At 48.8% G+C, this 21,726-nt stretch overlaps 1 protein-coding gene across 4 annotated transcripts; it reads right to left on the reverse strand.

The window, feature by feature from the left end:
• Positions 1 to 1,747: 1,747 nt before the first annotated feature.
• Positions 1,748 to 21,594, reverse strand: LOC119958469 (histidine N-acetyltransferase-like). 4 transcript variants are annotated; one of them, XM_038787012.1, is made up of 6 exons: positions 21,478 to 21,594; positions 15,728 to 15,824; positions 14,867 to 14,960; positions 12,576 to 12,737; positions 8,098 to 8,310; positions 1,748 to 3,124 (listed from the first exon to the last, which is right to left on the reverse strand). In XM_038787012.1, the coding sequence occupies exons 3-6, from the start codon at positions 14,954 to 14,956 to the stop codon at positions 2,561 to 2,563; spliced, it is 1,029 nt and encodes a 342-aa protein (XP_038642940.1). In that variant the 5' UTR covers positions 14,957 to 14,960; positions 15,728 to 15,824; positions 21,478 to 21,594; the 3' UTR covers positions 1,748 to 2,560. The 4 variants fall into 4 exon arrangements, with proteins under 4 accessions (XP_038642940.1, XP_038642939.1, XP_038642937.1 ...); XM_038787011.1 differs by lacking the exon at positions 15,728 to 15,824; XM_038787009.1 differs by lacking the exons at positions 15,728 to 15,824; positions 21,478 to 21,594 and adding an exon at positions 20,735 to 21,202.
• Between the last annotated feature and the right edge of the window lie 132 nt (positions 21,595 to 21,726).

A 21,726-nucleotide genomic window follows, 5' to 3' on the forward strand; every position in this document is an offset into this window, starting at 1 on the left:
CCCTCTTATTTCTTGATAAGAATCTTGGCAATGGCAACAAGAGTAGACCAGAAGCATCCTATTCCAACATCCAATACAATCAGAGTGACCTTCCACATTAACTCTTTCTGCAGTGTCCCCCATATCCATGAACTTTCCAAGTGTCTCAGAAATTGCCCTGAAAAGTGGCGTACTCGGGGAGCATGGCGTGCCAATTATCCACCACCTCAGGTCATTGTCTGAGGCCGTCCTCACTATTCTCCATCAGATCGAAATGGAATATTGGACACTCACAGAATCTTCCTAACTCCATTTGAAAGTTTCTATTGGACTTCGATCCACTGGCCTTTCCGACAAAGGTTGTTTTACAGACTCCAGCGAGTTCAAACAAATGATTTTTATCACATTGGCCGCTCCACAGACACAGGAACAGTCCCTCCAGAAAGAGCTGTCCAACATCCATCATCAGGCTGACACGTAGCAATAACGTTCCTGCCAACACATGGCCGGCAATGACCATCTCCAACCGGACAGAATGTAACTATCTCCCCTTGACATTCAACAGTTTTTCCAAGGCAGAATACCCCCCCATCAACACTGACCAGAAACACAATTACACCAGCTCAACAACTACAATGTATACGATTGATATCCCACTCTTATTTCATCCACATGGATTTTGGGGGTAAATTATTGGAAATGGGAGAATGTGAATTCAGCCGGATTGAGGTAAAATGTAAATCATTTGGAGCATGTCAATTTCCACAACTTGAAAATATCAAGCATGGACACAGGAGGGTGAAATGTGGGAGCACCTGGACCACTTCCGAGGCAGGGGTCTGGAATTGTGCCACGCCCCTCTGGGAGAACCGGCTTCCAGTCACGTCACTTCGACCCATGGGGGCTCTGGGGCGTCACCCTCTGAGGGGCTTGGTACCTTGATATGGGAAATCATCGGCTATGAGAACCCAGGCATCGGAGATTTCCCACACCGATGTGGTTGAGGATCAGCCACCAGTGGTAGTAACCCTCCCCCAGTCCATTGTCCATAAAACGGCACTCCCCGACGTGCGACATGCATCCCCCCCCCTCCCCCCTCAGCCCCGCCACTGTAGACCCAGCCCCACAGCCACTGGATGTACAGCCGGGGGCGAAAAAGAGCATGGACATTGGTGTGGGAGGGATGTTATATTCCCCACAGATCTCACAGAGGTTAATTTCCCCGTGAGCCTCGTGGAGTACGAGGCCTCCACTGAGGGGCGGGGACCCATCAGCAGGATATTGGACTTGGGACATAAAGGCCGGCCCAGGTAGGATGTGAACGATTGAGTGGAGGCACGGCTGGAACTTCAATTGTGCTGGTGCACAGTTTTTTTTTGACAATGTACCCTCTCGTTGAACTCTCTTAGCAAGCTCCTCTCTGACCACTAAACATCCCCAACTTTAGTCCGGGTCCCATGAAGGGTCATTGATCTGAGATGTGTAACGATGCACTTTCAGAGACCCCATTGAAGAAAACAGAAAATATTTATCAATAAAAAATGTTTAGCAGTCTACAGCAGCCACATGGCCTCAGCTAGGACCCTTACAGGTCTACTGCCTAAGGGAGGACTCCACCCCGTCTTACAGCCCCCTTGGTTAGGGCATAGTCAATTCCAGCCCCCCTTGACCCACAATCGCAAATTAAGTGAATCAATCAATAATTCTTATAAAGTTTTCAAGATCCTTGGCCCTCGTCTGCTCCAATGACCAAGACGCACCAGATTAGTAAGTAAAACACAAAAAATTGTTTATTTATAGCAAGGAAATGTTTAAAAGATGCAGCAATTAAACGAGAATAACCCCCTGCTAATCTATTACTCTGCCCATCCACCGTCCCACCCTCTACCCAAATACATACAAGACAGTCATACATAGAGGAAGGAAAAGGGGTAAATTGATAGGGGATTAAAATGTGGAAGTAAGAGAGATGTGTTCTTATTGTTGAGGTTGAAGTCTTTGTAGTCGGCCAGTCAAGTCCTGGGAAATCAAAGTAGCCGATAGGCGACCAGCCAAGTCCATCAAAAAATAGTTACTGGGGCAGACTAAATCACACTGGTACCGGGGGTCTCCAGTGGTCAAAGCAAACAGCACACCTGCCGGGGGCATTTCAGTAATCTTCTAGATACAAAAGTTCTCACGTCCAAGATAACTAAGATGTAAGGGAATACACTCGGGAAATCAGATAGAAATAGGAGGATTCTTACACCTGGGGTGATTAACCACTCTGCGTCCCAATTGGCCCCCAAGCCAGGTGACCCTTACTCTGCTGTGTTGCCCTTAAGTGGACAATCGCCACAAATAACCTCAGACGTTCACTCGATTTCTCTCTCCACAGACGCTGCCTGGAGATTTCCAGCATTTATTTTAGATTTACGGCGTCTGTGATGTTTAGCTTCTGTGGACAACAGGTCGCAAAATAACGGGAGGAGGAGAAAAGAGCAAGGATGTAGGAAAATGGCTGAAGAAGACAAGGATTTGAAGAAGACAAGCAGAATTTGTTGTATTTGTGAGGCAGGGATAAAGAGTCCATTCGTTATCATCAATAATAGCGTTGCGAAATATCATCCTCTACTATAATCTCATCATTCCAGTATTGCTTCCCTTTCTCAAGCCCCATTTCATTGATACAGAATTCCCACATCTGTGGGGACAGTGATGGATTTACAGACAGGAGACAGATTACATTGTCTTGTAAAGGAGGCAGGCTTTGCAGCTGAGAGAGAAAGACACATTTCACAGCTGATAAATCTTGCCCAAACATGTTGATCATAAAAACACAGTTCCCCATGGGATCTCTGTAGGGAGCTGTGCCCAAACTCACAGCCCGTGGGTTCACCTTTCGATCAGCTCTCCAGACGATATCTCGCTTCAGTAAAATATCCAGGTTACTCTCCAGCGGTTTGAACACGGATCCTCTCTGAACGATTCTCCCACCCGGCAGCAACGTGTCGATCACGGTTCGGTTCAGGAATATCAACCGCACATCGTCCGGCTGGAGAGGAATCGGTTCGTAATATTCATCCCCACGTTTCTTCATGTTACTGATCACCTCACTTATCAGAGTGGGAACATTTATCGATGGAACTTGAAGAGAAATCAGGGACTGGGAATGAAAGATATCGGGGAAAGTGTTAGTGAGGAAAATGTGGAATGAGGATGAAATATTGTCCCTTACCCTCTGCAGGGTGGCGATCTCCGTCAGATTGCCACTCTTGCCAGACTGAGCTGCGCTGTAATTACTAAGCTGCTCTCTCGCCCAACCCGCTTCACTCAGGCTGGGTGAGACAGGAGCAGCGAATCCCACCCCCGGCAGCATCATCGTGGATAACTGGGGCGCAAAGAGTTAAGTCAATCCCCCTTTTTACAGGATCATCTGCTGTGAAGAGGGAGGTTTAAAGGGACAATTTACAGAGACCGGGGAAGTATACGTTAAGGGAATGTGGGGAGGATTGGGGCGGATTGGTCACTCCGGGATGGAGAGGAGGAACTGGGGCAGCCTGGGAGGTGATTCAGTCCAGGAAGGAGGGGCCTCAATCCTGGCGAAGGCTGTCTGGGAGGGGTCGGGGACAGACTTGGGCACACCGCGAGGGGCCGATCTGGCCGGAGCGGGGGGAGGGATGGTCGGGTCACGTCAGGGGTAAGGGTGGTCGAGCGGGGGGTGGAAGTCAGATCAGCCTCAGGTTCCAGCGTCTGATCAACCAAACAGACACTTGGGGCATCAGCCAAAAAAGACAGCACCACTGACAGTGTAGTATTCCCTGAGTACTGACCCTCTGACAGTGCAGCACTCTCTCAGTACTGACCCTCTGACAGTGCGGCACTCCCTCAGTACTGACCCGCTGACAGTGCAGCACTCCCTCAGTACTGACCCTCTGACAGTGCGGCACTCCCTCAGTACTGACCCTCTGACAGTGCGGCACTCCCTCAGTACTGACCCTCTGACAGTGCGGCACTCCCTCAGTACTGACCCTCTGACAGTGCGGCACTCCCTGAGTACTGACCCTCTGACAGTGCAGCACTCTCTCAGTACTGACCCTCTGACAGTGCAGCACTCCTTGAGTACTGACCCTCTGACAGTGCAGCACTCTCTGAGTACTGACCCTCTGACAGTGCGGCACTCCCTCAGTACTGACCCTCTGACAGTGCGGCACTCCCTCAGTACTGACCCTCTGACAGTGCAGCACTCCCTCAGTACTGACCCTCTGACAGTGCGGCACTCCCTCAGTACTGACCCTCTGACAGTGCGGCACCCCCTCAGTACTGACCCTCTGACAGTGCGGCACTCCCTGAGTACTGACCCTCTGACAGTGCGGCACTCCCTCAGTATTGACCCTCTGACAGTGCGGCATTCCCTCAGTACTGACCCTCTGACTGTGCGGCACTCCCTCAGTACTGACCCTCTGGCAGCACGGCATTCCCTCAGTACTGACCCTCTGACAGTGCTGCACTCCCTCAGTACTGACCCTCTGACAGTGCAGCACTCCCTCAGTACTGACCCTCTGACAGAGCAGCACTCCCTCAGTACTGACCCTCTGAAAGTGCAGCACTCCCTCAGTACTGACCCTCTGACAGTGGAGCACTCCCTGAGTACTGACCCTCTGACAGTGCGGCACTCCCTGAGTACTGACCCTCTAACAGTGCAGCACTCCCAGAGTACAGACCCTCTGACAGTGCTGCACTCCCTCAGTACTGACCCTCTGACAGTGCAGCACTCCCTCAGTACTGACCCTCTGACAGTGCAGCACTCCCTCAGTACTGACCCTCTAACAGTGCGGCCCTCCCTCAGTACTGACCCACTGACAGTGCAGCACTCCCTCAGTACTGACCCTCTGACAGTGGGGCACTCCCTCAGTACTGACCCTCTGACAGTGCAGCACTCCCTCAGTACTGACCCTCTGACAGTGCAGCACTCCCTCAGTACTGACCCTCTGACAGTGCGGCACTCCCTCAGTACTGACCCTCTGACAGTGTGCCTTCCCTCAGTACTGACCCTCTGACAGTGTGACTCTCCCTCAGTACTGACCCTCTGACAGTGCGGCACTCCCTCAGTACTGAACCTCTGACAGTGCAGCACTCACTCAGTACTGACCCACTGACAATGCGGCACTCCCTCAGTACTGACCCTCTGACAGTGCAGCAATCCCTCAGTACTGACAGTGCGGCACTCCCTCAGTACTGACCCTCTGACAGTGCGGCACTCCTTCAGTACTGACCCGCTGACAGTGCAGCACTCCCTCAGTACTGACCCTCTGACAGTGCGGCACTCCCTCAGTACTGACCCTCTGACAGTGCAGCACTCCCTCAGTACTGACCCTCTGACAGTGCAGCATTACCTCAGTACTGACCCTCTGACAGTGCAGCACTCCCTCAGTACTGACCCTCTGACAGTGCAACACTCCCTCAGTACTGACTGTCTGACAGTGCGGCACTCCCTCAGTACTGACCCTCTGACAGTGCGGCACTCCCTCAGTACTGACCCTCTGACAGTGCGGCACTCCCTCAGTACTGACCCTCTGACAGTGCCGCACTCCCTCAGTACTGACCCTCTGACAGTGCTGCACTCCCTCAGTACTGACCCTCTGACAGTGCGGCACTCCCTGAGTACTGACCCTCTGACATTGCGGCACTCCCTCAGTACTAACCCTCTGACAGTGCGGCACTCCCTCAGTACTGACCCTCTGACAGTGCTGCACTCCCTCAGTACTGACCCTCTGACAGTGCAGCACTCCCTCAGTACTGACCCTCTGACAGAGCAGCACTCCCTCAGTACTGACCCTCTGAAAGTGCAGCACTCCCTCAGTACTGACCCTCTGACAGTGGAGCACTCCCTGAGTACTGACCCTCTGACAGTGCGGCACTCCCTGAGTACTGACCCTCTAACAGTGCAGCACTCCCAGAGTACAGACCCTCTGACAGTGCTGCACTCCCTCTGTACTTACCCTCTGACAGTGCAGCACTCCCTCAGTACTGACCCTCTGACAGTGCAGCACTCCCTCAGTACTGACCCTCTAACAGTGCGGCCCTCCCTCAGTACTGACCCACTGACAGTGCAGCACTCCCTCAGTACTGACCCTCTGACAGTGGGGCACTCCCTCAGTACTGACCCTCTGACAGTGCAGCACTCCCTCAGTACTGACCCTCTGACAGTGCAGCACTACCTCAGTACTGAACCTCTTTCAGTGCTGCACTCCCTCAGTACTGACCCTCTGACAGTGCGGCACTCCCTCAGTACTGACCCTCTGACAGTGTGCCTTCCCTCAGTACTGACCCTCTGACAGTGTGACTCTCCCTCAGTACTGACCCTCTGACAGTGCGGCACTCCCTCAGTACTGAACCTCTGACAGTGCAGCACTCACTCAGTACTGACCCACTGACAATGCGGCACTCCCTCAGTACTGACCCTCTGACAGTGCAGCAATCCCTCAGTACTGACAGTGCGGCACTCCCTCAGTACTGACCCTCTGACAGTGCGGCACTCCTTCAGTACTGACCCGCTGACAGTGCAGCACTCCCTCAGTACTGACCCTCTGACAGTGCGGCACTCCCTCAGTACAGACCCTCTGACAGTGCAGCACTCCCTCAGTACTGACCCTCTGACAGTGCAGCATTACCTCAGTACTGACCCTCTGACAGTGCGGCACTCCCTCAGTACTGACCCTCTGACAGTGTGCCTTCCCTCAGTACTGACCCTCTGACAGTGCAACACTCCCTCAGTACTGACTGTCTGACAGTGCGGCACTCCCTCAGTACTGACCCTCTGACAGTGCGGCACTCCCTCAGTACTGACCCTCTGACAGTGCGGCACTCCCTCAGTACTGACCCTCTGACAGTGCCGCACTCCCTCAGTACTGACCCTCTGACAGTGCTGCACTCCCTCAGTACTGACCCTCTGACAGTGCGGCACTCCCTGAGTACTGACCCTCTGACATTGCGGCACTCCCTCAGTACTGATCCTCTGACAGTGCGGCACTCCCTCAGTATTGACCCTCTGACAGTGCAGCATTAACTCAGTACTGACCCTCTGACAGTGCAGCACTCCCTCAGTGCTGGCCCTCTGACAGTGCGGCACTCCCACAGTACTGACCCTCTAACAGTGTGGCACTCCCTCAGTATTGACCCTCTGACAGTGCGGCACTCCCTCAGTACTGACCCTCTGACAGTGCAGCACTGCCTCAGTACTGACCCTCTGACAGTGCAGCACTCCCTCAGTACTGACCCTCTGACAGTGCACCACTCCCTCAGTACTGACCCGCTGACAGTGCGGCAATCCTTCAGTACTGACCCTCTGACTGTGTCGCACTCCCTCAGTACTGACCCTCTGATAGTGCGGCCCTCCCTCAGTACTGACCCTCTGACAGTGCGGCACTCCCTCAGTACTGACCCTCTGACAGTGCAGCACTCCCTCAGTACTGACCCTCTGACAGTGTAGCACTCCCTCAGTACTGACCGTCTGACAGTGCAGCTCTCCCTCAGTACTGACCCTCTGACACTGCATCACTCCCTCAGTACTGACCCTCTGACAGTGCGGCACTCCCTCAGTACTGACACTCTGACAGTGCGGCACTCCCTCAGTACTGACCGCCTGACAGTGTGGCGCTCCCTCAGTACTGACCCTCTGACAGTGCGGCACTCCCTCAGTACTGACCCTCTGACAGTGCGGCACTCCCTCAGTACTGACCCTCTGACAGTGCAGCACTCCCTCAGTACTGACCCTCTGACAGTGCGGCACTCCCTCAGTACTCACCCTCTGACAGTGCGGTACTCCCTCAGTACTGACCCTCTGACAGTGCGGCACTCCCTCAGTACTGACCCTCTGACAGTGCGGCACTCCCTCAGTACTGACCCTCTGACAGTGCAGCACTCCCTCAGTACTGACCCTCTGACAGTGCGGCACTCCCTCAGTACTCACCCTCTGACAGTGCGGCACTCCCTCAGTGCTGCGCTGCGAGTGTCAGCTTTCTTTTTCATGCTGCACCTTTGGTAGGATCTCAAACCCAGAACCTTACAGCTCAGGGACAAGAGTGCAACCCAGTGAATCACAGTAGACATGAGAGTATTCCTGGACGCGAATTGTACCTGTTTGCCTAATACACAAAGTCCTCTGTTGAGCTTGTGATCTGTGATAAAACGTTGCTTCTTCACCTCCGGATACCTCGCTCGTACAAGATCAATAAGATGTGTGCAAGTCAGCCGGGCAGCTCCTTTGCCTCTCTCTGAAGCAGCTACTTTTAAAACTTCAATCAGGTTTGCCTGTCCGTCATCCACGATGTGAGAAGAACACACACCGATCTGGAAATAGAAAGGTAAGTAAAAAAGGTGAAGTGGCCATCATCCCAGATGATCGTTGGCTACTTTCCCCTTTGAGGGGGAGAGCTGACTGGTGTTGATTTAACCTGAGGATCACCACACCTCAGGCACGAACCGAGGTTGAGTAGGCAGTGTGGTACTTCATGAGCTTCCTTTAGCCCCAACAGCTATATCTAATTTCTTCTTGAAATTACACAACGTTTTGGCCTCAACTACTTTCTGCGGCAGCGAATTCCACATTTCACCACTCTCTCTGGGTGAAGAAATTTCTCCTCACCTCAGTCCTAAAAGGTTTACCCCTTATTCTCAAACTATGACCCCTAGTTCTGGACTCCCCCACCATCGGGAATATTCTTTCTGAATCTACCCTGTCCAATCTTGTTAGAATGTTATAAGTTTCTATGAGATCCACCCTCACTCTTCTAACCTCCAATGAATATAATCCTAATCAATTTAGTCTCTCCTCATATGACAGTCCCGCCATCCCAGGAATCAGTCTGGTAAACCTTCGCTGCTCCCCCTCCATAGCAAGAACATCCTTCCTTAGATAAGGACATCAAAACTTCACACAATACTCCAGGTGTGACCTCACCAATGTTAGACAGATTAATTAGTAAACATAGAATCATAGAATTTATAGTACAGAAGGAGGCCATTCAGCCCATTGAGTCTGCACTGGCTCTTAAAGAGCACCCTACCCAGGCCCATATCTCCACCCTATCCCCATAACCCAGTCACCTCACCCAACACTAATGGCAATTTTGGACACTAAGGGCAATTTAGCATGGTCAATCCACTTAACCTGCACATCTTTGGACTGTGGGAGGAAACCGGAGCACCCGGAGGGTAACCCACGCACACACGGGGAGAACATGCAGACTCTGCACAAACAGTGACCCAAACCGGGAATCGAACCTGGGACCCTGGAGCTGCAAAGCAATTGTGCTAACCACTATGCTACCGTGCTGACCATGTTCTACACAATTGCAGTAAAACATCCCTAATCCTATACTCAAACCATCTCGCTATGAAGGCCAACAGGCCATTTGACTTTTTTACTGCCTGCTGTACCTGCGCGTTTACTTTCAGCAACCGATGCCCGAGGACACCAAAGTCTCGTTGAGTATCCGCCTCTCTCAATTTACATCTATTCAAATAATAATCTGCCTTCCGATTTTTGCTACCAAAGCAGATAATCTCACATTTATCCACATTATACTGCATCTGCCATGCATGTGCCCACTTACTCAGCCTGTCCAAATCCCACTGAAGCATCTTTGCATCCTCCTCACAGCTCACCCTCCCACCCAATTCTGTATCATTTGCAAATTTGGAGATAATACATTTAGTTCCCTCGTCCAAATTATTAAGATATAATGTGAACAGTTGGGGTCCTGGCGCAGATCCCTGTGGTACCCCACTAGTCACTGCCTGCCAATCAGAAAAAGACCCAACTGGACCCATTTATTCCAACTATCCACCATCTTGCTCTTTATATACGTATAAAAAGCAAAGGGATTTTCTTAATCATGTTTGCCAATAATTTTTCATGACCCCTTTTAGCCCTCCTAACTCCTTGCTCAAGTTTCTTTCTAATCTCATATTCCTCACGGGCTTCGTCTGTTACCAGCCTTCTCACCCTGTCTCTCTGTGTGTGTGTGATTCTGTATGTGTGCGATTCTACGTGTGATTTTGTGCGTCATTCTGTGTGTGTGTGTTTGTAATTCTGTGTGTCTGTGTGTATGTCGTGTGATTCTGTGTGTGTTACGTGTGATTCTGTATGTGTGCGATTCTATGTGTGATTTTGTGCATCATTCTGTGTGTGTGTTTGTAATTCTGTGTGTCTGTGTGTATGTCGTGTGATTCTGTGTGTGTTACGTGTGATTCTGTATGTGTGTGACTCTACGTGTGATTTTGTGTGTCATTCTGTGTGTGTGTGTGTTTGTAATTCTGTGTGTCTTGGTGTATGTCGTGTGATTCTGTGTGTGTTACGTGTGATTCTGTATGTGTGTGACTCTACGTGTGATTCCTCCCCACTCAGAGGGAGGTATCCCTTTTATACCCATTCCTTTTAATATTTCAGAAACCGCTGAATGGTACATTTTTCCAAATAATTCAGACCAAGTCAAAGACTTGGCAATACACATCCAAAACGAAGTTCAGAAACTTAAACACCCCTCTGATTCCACTACTTGGGGTGGGCTCTTTGGATGGTTAGGTGGTCCTGGAAGGTCCATTATCCAGGGAATTTTCTTCTTTTGCTTTATTGGATTTATTCTTTACGTAATCGTCATGCTCATCAGATGTGCATGCCAATGCATGGCAGCCTGTAACGCCCAAAGGATTCAAGTGGTTCAGTCCACACCCAGTACACTACCACCCAATAACTTCGGAATGAAAAGTTTCTGTTGAACTATTATTTACTGCATTTTAATAATTTATTAATCAATTATTATAATAATTTCATTACTGAATTATAAAATCAATTTTGAATCATTGATTCAACAACGTGGGCAGCACGGTAGCATAGTGGTTAGCATAAATGCTTCACAGCTCCAGGGTCCCAGGTTCGATTCCCGGCTGGGTCACTGTCTGTGCGGAGTCTGCATGTCCTCCCCATGTGTGCGTGGGTTTCCTCCGGGTGCTCCGGTTTCCTCCCACAGTCCAAAGATGTGCGGGTTAGGTGGATTGGCCATGCTAAATTGCCCGTAGTGTCCTAAAAAGTAAGGTTAAGGGAGGGGGGTTGTTGGGTTATGGGTATAGGGTGGATACGTGGGGTTGAGTAGGGTGATCATGGCTCGGCACAACATCGAGGGCCGAAGGGCCTGTTCTGTGCTGTACTGTTCTATGTTCTATATACCAATTATTACTAAATCATATGCTCAACTTCAGTTATTTAACTGCATAATAATTTTATTTGTCCAGTAAGAAGTTGTTATAGGATCACTACAGAAGTCTGACAACACCAGGTTAAAGTCCAACAGGTTTGTTTCAAACACGAGCTTTCGGAGCACTGCTCCTTCCTCAGGTGAATGAAGGGGTCAACATGAAATTAAAATTATTAATCTTTTATTACTGAATTATGTAATCATGTGATCAATTTTAATCACGTCATCAATTTTTAATCAGTATATCAATGTTTTCAGCTATTTTTCGATTTTTACTAAGTCCTTTAATCCATGTTGTATTAAGTTCAATTATTAATGTATTAATATTTTTGATATTATTATTTGATTTGTTTTATTGAATTATTAAGATGTTTGTACTGCTTGCAAGGCTTTCTCCTGAGGCCACCCCCCGCCAGCTGCCGCTGCCAGTCCTGGAGGCCCGCTTTGGTCACGACCAGGGTCTGCACGCTCGCGGGCATGGAGCACAGGGAGTGGACCATCTCCACCTGGATCGGCACCACATCACGCTGCGACCATGCCACCACACTGAGGGAATGTGCCACATCAGCCAGTGAGTGGGCCGCATCCCTCAGGCTCTGTGCAACATCAGCCAGATAGTGTGCAAATAGTATGTTGGCCTTCATAGCGAGAGGATCCAAGGAGCAGGGATGTCTCGCTGCAATTATACAGGGCCTTGGTGAGCCCACACCTGGAGTATTGTGGGCAGTTTTGGTCTCCTTATCTGAGGAAGGATGTTCTTGCTCTAGAGGGAGCTCAGTGAAGGTTTACCAGACTGATTCCTGGGATGGTGGGACTGACGTATGAGGAGAGATTGAGTCGGTCAGGATTGTACTCGCTGGAGTTCAGAAGAATGAGGGGGAATCTCATAGAAACCTATAAAATTCTAACAGGACTGGACAGGGTAGGTGCAGGAAGGATGTTCCCGATGGTGGGGGGTGTTCAGAACCAGAGGTGACAGTCTGAGGATACGGGGTAGACCATTTAGGGCAGAGGTGAGGAGACATTTCTTCACCCACGGAATGGTGAGCCTTTTGAATTCATTACCAATGAACATGGTTGAGGACGTATCATCATATGTCTTCAAGAAGGAGTAAGATATAGCTTTTGGGGTGGAAGTTATAAAGAATGCAGGTGTAGGCGGGATCAGGCTATTGAGTTGGAAGATCAGCCATGATGATAATGAATGGCACAGCAGGCTGGAAGGGCTGAATGGTCTCCTCCTGCTCCTAGTTTCTGTGAGAGAATCGGAATGGATTGAGGCAAAATGTTAATGATTTTAAACATGTCAATTACCACAATTCGAAAAGTGAATCGGCCTCTGATTTCAACGGAACTCACCAGTTGACCCTGGTGTTTGGCCAACATGACCATGCGGTTTCTCTCTCGCAGCCAGGAATGGTAGACGCTCGGCATGTAATCTGTCTCATCGTTGTAAAGGGATTGAACCTGTCCGAAATCCTTTTCTGTAGCCAGGCAAAAATCCAAGTCCGACTCTGAGTACTTGACAGATCAGCAAATGAGAAAGATTAATAAAAGGGAAAGTTTAAAATCATTGGTGAATGTGTCATGAGGTTTTGATCTTAATTTCTAACTGCCTCGTGGCACAACTGGACAAGAACTGACATTGAAACATAGAAGGATAATTCAGGAGGAGAGGGAGATTGGACAAAGAGGTCAGTTTCCGAAGATGTTCCTGAAGGAAGAGACAGAGGTAAAAGGGAATGTGTCTGGATGGCGGATGCACAGTGACCAATGGTGGGGCAGAGGATGAGGAGATGCACAAGAGGCCCGAGTTGTGGGAACAGAGGATACCTGAAGGGTTGTCGGGTTTGAGAAGGTGACCAGGACAGGAAGAGACACACCCAGGAAGAGACTGAACGGGAGAATCTGAACTTTATACTGGAGAAATTGGAGCCAACATCGATCAGCCAAGGTGGATGGGCAGCACTTTATTACGTGTTAGGTTACAGAGGGTTAGGCTCAGCTGACACCCATGGAGGGTGGAGCCGGCCAGGAAAGGGTGGAATAGTCGGGTCTGGAGCTGACGGAAACATGGGTGAAAGTTTCAGAAGCTGCTGGACTCTGAGGCGAGTGCAGAGACTTGGTCTCCAGGTGTGGTATTACAATTATGGACACGTGGGTTGTTAAACACAAAACAATGTTTATTCCATGAATTCAACTTAACCTTTTTAACGCTCTTTCTCACTATCCTCATCACTATCATCCAACTGTACGTTTCCCTTTATGTCTGCCAATTTTAATTGACTTTCATGTTTCATGGCCATTTTCTGAAGTTCAAACTCCCTCTCTTTATCTTTTTCCCTGATCTGTATCTCCCTTTCTCTTTCTTATTGTTCTGCTAGGGCTATTCTTTCTTTTCTCCTTTCTTCTCTCTTCTTTTCTTTTTCCTCTCTCTCTCTCTCTTTTTCCTCTCTCTCTCTTTCATATTCAAGCCGCTTTAATTCTTTCTCATGTTCCATTTCTTTAATTTGCAACTGAATTTTTGCCATTTCCAATGAGTCAGACTCTATCTCAGGCAACTTTAAATGCTTAACTACTCCCATAATTCCCTCACCTTTTCGCATTTTGTCAGGTAATGTTAACTGCAATGTTTTTGCCAAATCTAACAGTCTGCTTTTCGTCTCTGTCCGTAAGGTACTGTGTGTGACATTCTCCACCCCACAAAATTTCTGAGCCTCTGAAAGAGCCATTGTTCACCACACACTCCCCACTTAAACTAAAATACCACACCGGAAAAGCAACAAACCTTCACTGTCTTTAAGTTCACAAAAGCCAATCCAATAGATAGACTTTTATCCTCCTCGAGCCCACAATTGTTATGGGAGCGGCATTTTCAGAACCTCAAAATGTATCATGGAGTTCAACCAACCTCACCCTTTAATGGATTGTTGCTTTTGAAGCACACGGCTTGGTCTCCAGGTGTGGTATTACAATTATGGACACGTGGGTTTTTAAACACAAAACAATGTTTATTCCATGAATTCAACGTCACCTTTTTAAATAAACATTGGATCACTTAACACCCTTACTTCAAAGATAACCCCGAAAATAATACAACACTAAATAATCCCTCAAAATGCTCCTTCAAACCTCCAAAAAGACAAACATCTTTAAACAGAAACACATCAGGTTAAAGACATTTACTATTATGAGTTTAAATCACCCAAATGATTCAGAGATAGTCTTTCCTGGCAGCGATCACAGCTGATCCAGCTCACTGCAAACTCAGACCCAAAGCTCTTTTTCTTCATGTAGCTCTCAGCAAACCAGCCAGGCACTTTTCAGCTGCTCTCTCAAACTGAAACTAAAAGCAGAAGTGAGCTCAGCTCAGCTACCCCCACCCTCTGACATCACTTCAGTAATATGAGCTGCTCCATTTGTTAAAAGTACATTGCTTAAACATCCATTTCTTAAAGGACTCTCACATGACATGTCCCACAACCACAAAAACATTCTGGTCAATCTTTACCCCACACTCTCTGAATCCTCTACGTCCTTCCGAACTGGTGCTGGGATTTGGAAACCATTTACATTTGATTGATCACCTCTGGGTCACGAGGTGACAGTTGAGTTAAAATGCGTCTGGGAGAGCAGCTCACACTACCCACCTGTCTGGTCGTGTAGCTCCTCACTCCGGGCCTCCCCATCGGTCGCCCACCTGGTGCTCTCAGGTAACTGTGGATCACAGAAGACATCATCGCCCTGGATTCAGGTGGGTGTGGAGATGGGATGACAGAACACGAGAAGCAAAATTAAATGAAAAATATTTCTCCAGTGAGGTTGTTGAGGAACAAGTGTTGGAATCGCCGGGGGCCGGGTGAATCCCGTGCCGGCCGGCTGCCAAACTCTCCGGTGCCGGGGATTTGGCGGGGGCGGGAATGGTGCCGCGCTGGTCGGCGGCTGCTGGCAGCAGCCCCCCTGGCAATTCTCCGGCCCGCGATGGGCCGAGTGGCCGCCCATTTTCAGCCGGACCCGCTGGCATATGTTACGACAGGCACTTACTGCCGGGACCTGGCTCTGAGGGCGGCGTCCGGGGTCCTCGGGGGGGGGGATCTGGTGGCATGGCTCGCGATCGGGGCCCACCGATCCACGGACGGGCCTGTGCCGTGGGGGCACTCTATTCCTCCGCGCCAGCCGCTGTAACAGTCCGCGATGGCCGTCGCGGAGATGAACCCCCCCTGCGCATGCGCTGGGTTGATACCAGCACATGCTGGCGCACCCGCACATGCACCAAGCCCCTTTCCCGCCGGCTGGCATGGCGCAAACCACTCCGGCGCCGGTCTAGCCCCTGAAGGTGTGGAGGATTCCACACCTTCGGGGAGGCCCAACGCCGGAGTGGTTCACGCCACTCCTCGGTGCCGGATTGGCCTGTCCCGCCGGTTCGCGGAGAATCCAGCCCAAGTTTTTCCCAGCTCACCAGGAGAACAGATTGATTCTTTAAATATTGACCGAGGGACAGTTATATGCACCTGAGAGAGCGAACGAGACTCACGTTAACATCACACCCATCAAATAGTGTCTCTGACAGTGCTGAACTCTCTCAGTGTAGCACAGGAGGGTCAGAGCCTGGATTATATGAAAAGAAAAAAATGAAATGAAAATTGCTTATTGTCACAAGTGGGCTTCAAATGAAGTTGCTGTGAAAAGCCCCTAGTTCCCACATTCCGGCGAGGCTGGTACAGCAATTGAACCGTGCTACTGGCCTGTCTTGATCTGCTTTCAAAGCCAGCGATTTAGCCCAGTGCTCAACCAGCCCCTGATATGCTCAGGTTTCAGGAGAGGCCCGCCTGACTCAAGGTAGGATAAACATCCAGGCAGAATAAGTTGAATTGCAAATATTCTTTATGCAAAAAAAAAAGATATGCAACCACTGTAAAATGTGATTAAACTGGCTGTGAATGTAGAGACCTTCTCCTGGGTCCACACCTCTCTGTTTTTCACATTCTGTCTGTCACTTATCAGGTGTTAATTAATTTTAACCCCCTGAGTGGTCGTTCAGTGTAACATAGGGGCAGCGGCTCCCCCAGGTCAGAGGGGAGAGGTCCCAGCTCCCCTTTAATGGACATGTTGATAGGACCAAAGAGCTGGCGGCCATTTTGGAGTCGACGGTGACTCCAGAACAAACCATGAATTAGCCGCCGAAGATTAACTATTGAGCAGTTTCATTGTTGGATTTAATTTTTTATTGCGCTGGCTTTTACACAGTTTTCAAGCGGTGAGAAATGTGTCAGGACAAGGGAGTTTAGAGAGTTGCTGCTCTGTCCCTACCTAACCCTCTCCCCTCTCCACCCGGGACTCCGACGCTTCAGGGAGCAGCTGCTCTTTCACGTTGAATCATTTTAGTCTCGTAAAAAACAAACGGGTCTGAAACCAATCGTACAGGAGTCAGTTACTGCGGACAAACACACACCTCCTCTCTCCGGGAGTTTAATAGAAAATTTCCCCTCACTACTCACTGGATTACCCCATGGAGCAGCGCTTGGCTTTATCAACGGAATAGTCGTGTGCTCGAAGCCAAGACTGACATTGTTTAAAGGCAGCAGAAAATAGTGGAGAAAGGGAGGGAGAAAAAGAGCCCGAGAGATAGAACCTGGAGTTGAGAGAAAGTGTGAGAGAGACTGATAGAACCGAGCAAATAGAGAGACAGTGAGTGACAATATTCAGGCAAAACAGAAGAGTAAATTACAATGTGTTTTCACTGAATTACAGAGGATAGATAGAGAGATAGATACAGACAGACAGATAGAGAGATAGAGAGAGAGATAGAGAGAGGTAGAGATAGAGAGAGAGATAGAGAGATAGACATACAGATAGATAGATAGATTAGATAGACAGTCATCATGATGGTGCCAAGCGCCAGATGGTGATGACACAAAGAAAAAAAAATTCATTATCCACAACATAGTTCTAGACAATCATTAAATTACAGTAAAGTTTAAAGTAAAAATTGATTGAACAGTTATGAGCATTTCAGTACAAATAATTATATGTTGCAATATACAGGTTTCCTTCATTTACAGAGTAAATATGAAAGGTCTACAGGATTCTGAATTCTCTATTAAATGCACAGATCATCTGTTGTGAGGCTGAGTTCATTCAATATCTCAATCACTGACACACTATTTGGAGTTTATAAAGTTAGCAGAGGAAAAGATAGAAACAGTTCAGGCAGAGAAATTAGTTAATTACCTGTTGCAAGTTGAGAGAGACAGACCCATATTCTGGAGTTCTGGTTCTGTCTGTGTTACAGATACTGACCAGAACAACCCAACTGGTGGAAGAGAGACGGATGTTGGGATTTTCCCCACGCACACGGCAGGAATCCTTCCTTCAGAGTAGGAGACTGAATTGAGATGTGTCACAGCAGACTCTTCAACGTGCAGGTGAACAGAAATTGCCCCTCCTGCCTTCACATACCTGATGTCGCTGTCCTATTTGCAACTTTCTGAGTGACATTTGCATGTGGATTAGTGAGGACAGACATGATCTCATGGCCCCGTTTGAAAGAAGAACAGCAGAGCTTACCTTATCCCTCAAACAACATCCCCAGAAACATTACCTGCTGATTGTCACAACTACTGGGCTTTGAACAATTCAAAAGTACTTCATTGGCTGGGATGTGCATTGGGAGATCCAGTGGGTTTGAAAGGCGCTATATCAATGCAAACCTATTTCATTCTTGAGGTGGGTGAAGCAAGGGGCACTTGGGGTTGGGAGAGACAAACAGGGTTTGAGTTACGAAGGAATCAGACAGTCGGGTGGTTAAATGTGGGGTAGTTGGTGATTAGAGTGTGGTCAATGGGATTGCTGATCTACTTTGAGATTCTGATATTGTAACAGTGACCTTCACCACCACCCGCCACCCCCCCTCCCCACCTCCATCATGACTATGATGGACTGAGATACATTACTGAAAGGAAGGACAGTGGACAGGCAAGCCCATTCAAGGAATGACGAGGTGAGCTCAAAATGTTGTTTGTTCCTATTTGGCGCAAGAGCTGAAAGGGAACCGGGGCCAAACCATGGTTTACAAAGGAAATATATAGAACATAGAACAGTACAGCACAGAACAGGTCCTTCAGCCCTCGATGTTGTGCCGAGCAATGATCACCCTACTCAAACCCACGTATCCACCCTATACCCGTAACCCAACAACCCCCCCTTAACCTTATTTTTTAGGACACTACGGGCAATTTAGCATGGCCAATCCACCTAACCCGCACATCTTTGGACTGTGGGAGGAAACCGGAGCACCCGGAGGAAACCCACGCACACACGGGGAGAACGTGCAGACTCCGCACAGACAGTGACCCAGCCGGGAACCGAACCTGGGACCCTGGAGCTGTGAGGCGATTGTGCTACCCACAATGCTACCGTGCTGCCCTTATGAAAAGGGCCCCAGTTGGACACAAGCTTCTTGCCGCTCTGCCAATTCTAGATCCAATTTGCCATACTTCCTTAGATCCCATGGGCTCTTTGCTATCAGTCTCCCATGTGGGACCTATCAAAATCCTTGCTGAAGTCCAAGTAGACTAAAAGGCAATTCGTAGACAATTGAAGCTTTCAAAGAATCATATAAATAATTTTCTTGCTGAGGCAAACAGCTCGCAATAACTTTAGAAGTTAAAGTCTGAAAATGAAATATGAAGATAGGGGGACAGTGAATAGTTCAGATCAAAGTACAGATCATTCATGAATAAAGATGGCTGTACGGACCCTCACGGTTATACTAAATCATATCAGTCTTTAGCCATCTATCTACACCTCTAAGTCATCCTAATTAGTTTGGGTTAGAATCAAATGAGTTTGATTTGACGGTCAATCTTGAATTTGCAACATTAGTTTTAATTGTTTTGTGTCTCTTCTGTATGTTAAGGAATGTGACATTGTGCTGTTATCGCAACCAGGTTGAACTGGTCTTTTGCTGACTTAGCTGTTATAACAATAGAGCCTTCATGTTGCTATGCTGTTGCTATGGCGCCTGCGCCCTGTCCTTGGACACTGTCTTGAAAAACGTATTAATTAGTTCAGTTAAAGTCTTTGTTTAATCTCTCCTGCTTTTGCATGTATCAGATTCTTTTGTGTTTCTGTTGTTTTTATGTTGTACTGTCTTACTAGAATAATGGAACTTAGCAAAGTGAATTATGCTGTGGTATGCTGTTTTGTAAACTGAATGTTTTGAGATAACCTGAGGTTATGAGAGTGTTTAAATCCTTAATTTAAAATGAGTAAAACTGGGGTTTAATATTTATCCCAAATAGATATCTTTTACCGATCAGGTGTATTAGGAAATAGTTGTCTTCTACAGATGCCTCTCCGTTTGGCATCGTTGTGATGTTGTCCCAAGAGACAGACGATAGCGCTGAACGGCCAATAAGATATGTGCCAAGAACCCTCTCAGAGGTCAAAAAAGGCTCCTCACAAATTGAGAAGGAAGGACTATCAATAGACTTTGGCATCAAGAAATTCCACCAGAACTTACATGGCAGACACTTTACCATTGTTTCTGACCACAAACCACTCTCGGGTTTGTTCAAAGAGGACAAAGTTATCCCATCAATCGCCTCAGCAAGCATTCTGCAATGGGAGTTAACTCTGTCCGCCTATAAATATACTTTCAAGCACCAACCCGGGACACACATAGCGAATGCAGACACACTGAGCTACGTTTCCTTGCAAGAAAGTATCATATTTATTCCTGTATCCCAAGAAATCATCATTGCATGAAGTTTTTCAGAGCACAGGAGACTCAGCAACTGACCGACAGTCACAATGTGCGCAGCTTCTTCAGTACCATCAAAACCATCTACAGTCCGTGTACCCATCGGCCCACTTCACTGAGAGCCAAAAATGTAGAGGCACTCATCAAGACAGAGAGGCAATCAACGCCCGCTGGAGAGAATACTTGGATGACCTCCTCAATCAAGACACAACCTTCCACATTTTCCACAAAACGCTACCCACCACCATCTCAGAGCAGCCCCAGGTCGCTCTTAGGTCAAAAATCATCCAACAGCTGAAAAACAACAAGGCCTCTGGCACAGATGAAAGGAGACAGACCCACTGCGAAAATTAAACCTCTCCACCACGGGAAAGGTCATCGTGAGAATACTCCTCAGCCGCCTCCTCCCAGTGGATGAAGAGCTTGTCCCTGAGTCTCAGTGTGATTTCTATCCATCAAGAAGCTCAATGGACATGACCTTCAGTGCGCGATCAATTCGAGAGAAGTGCAGGGAGCAGCATCAACCTCTGTACATGGCCTTCTTCGATCTCACAAAGAACTTTGACTTTGTCAACGGTGAGGGATTGTGGAGCATCCTCAAATTCGGCTGCTCGCCGAAACTCATCACCATCCTTCGCCTGCTCCACAATGACATGCAAGCTGTCATCCTCACCAACTGAACCATAATAGACTCAATACATGTGCAAACTGGAATCAAATAGGGCTGCTGGACAATGTGGATCATTTCCCATACCTCGGTGGGTTTTGGTGCGAGCAGACATTGATAGCAAAATCCAACATTGACTCCAATGTGCGAGGGCAGTCTTCGGCTGACTGAGGAACAGTATTCGAAGACTGAGACCTCAAACCCAGCAGCAGGCCCATGGTCTGCAGAGCAGCCGCAGTCCCCGCCCTCCTGCGTGGATCAGAAACATGGACAGCAGACACTTCAAATCCTTGGAGAGATATCACAAACGCTCCCTCTGCAAAATCCTGCAGTTCCACTGGCGTTGCCACGTCAGCGTCCTCTCCCAGGCTGACTTCTTCGATCTCACAAAGAACTTTGACTTTGTCAACGGTGAGGGATTGTGGAGCATCCTCAAATTCGGCTGCTCGCCGAAACTCATCACCATCCTTCGCCTGCTCCACAATGACATGCTAGCTGTCATCCTCACCAACGGAACCATAATAGACTCAATACATGTGCAAACTGGAATCCATCCCAGGTATCGGGTCATGCTCGACCAGCTGTGACGGGGGGGGGGGGGGGGGGCACATTGCCCGCGTGCCTGACACAAGACTCCCGAAGCAGTTGCCCGACTCCGAGCTCCGCCAAACATACCCCACACCCGAAACACCCGCTGCGCAAAGAGGGTTTCTTTTCCACATGCCACCCCTGGTTCATTTTGCCAATCATTTTTGATTGTTCGGTGAGGGGGGCGTCTCCCCCATTCCCCTCAACAGTTCCAGGTTCAGCTTTTCCAAGTGGCCCCTCACCCTCATTGAGCTGATCCAAGGGGAGGAGACTCTCCTCCGCCCAGTTAGTGAGGCGAAGGGAGGGAAGAGAAGGAGGGGGGCAGCAACTGAGCCTCAAGAAGGGGAAAACGTTCAACAGCAGAGACAGCGCGCAATGGGCGGAGGGAAGGGGAAGAAAGCGGCGTTGTGATTGGCAGATCGGCGAGCGCTGTGATTGGCGGATCGGCGCTCGGGCGCTGTGATTGGCAGATCGGCGAGCGCTGTGATTGA

The sequence above is a fragment of the Scyliorhinus canicula genome, chromosome 29, assembly GCF_902713615.1.
Source record: "Scyliorhinus canicula chromosome 29, sScyCan1.1, whole genome shotgun sequence".
NCBI classification, from domain to species: Eukaryota; Metazoa; Chordata; class Chondrichthyes; order Carcharhiniformes; family Scyliorhinidae; genus Scyliorhinus; species Scyliorhinus canicula.

Bases quoted from the DNA above. Each gene is read 5' to 3' on its own strand.
- LOC119958469 (XM_038787009.1), bottom strand. From the start codon at position 20,865: ATGGGCCTGCTGCTGGGTTTGAGGTCTCAGTCTTCGAATACTGTTCCT. The intron at 14,961-20,734 runs GTATGGGAAATG...ACCTGAATCCAG, and splicing joins TCGCACCAAAACCCACCGAG to GGCGATGATGTCTTCTGTGA. The intron at 3,125-8,097 runs GTACAATTCGCG...TTTCATTCCCAG, and splicing joins TTTGTGTATTAGGCAAACAG to TCCCTGATTTCTCTTCAAGT.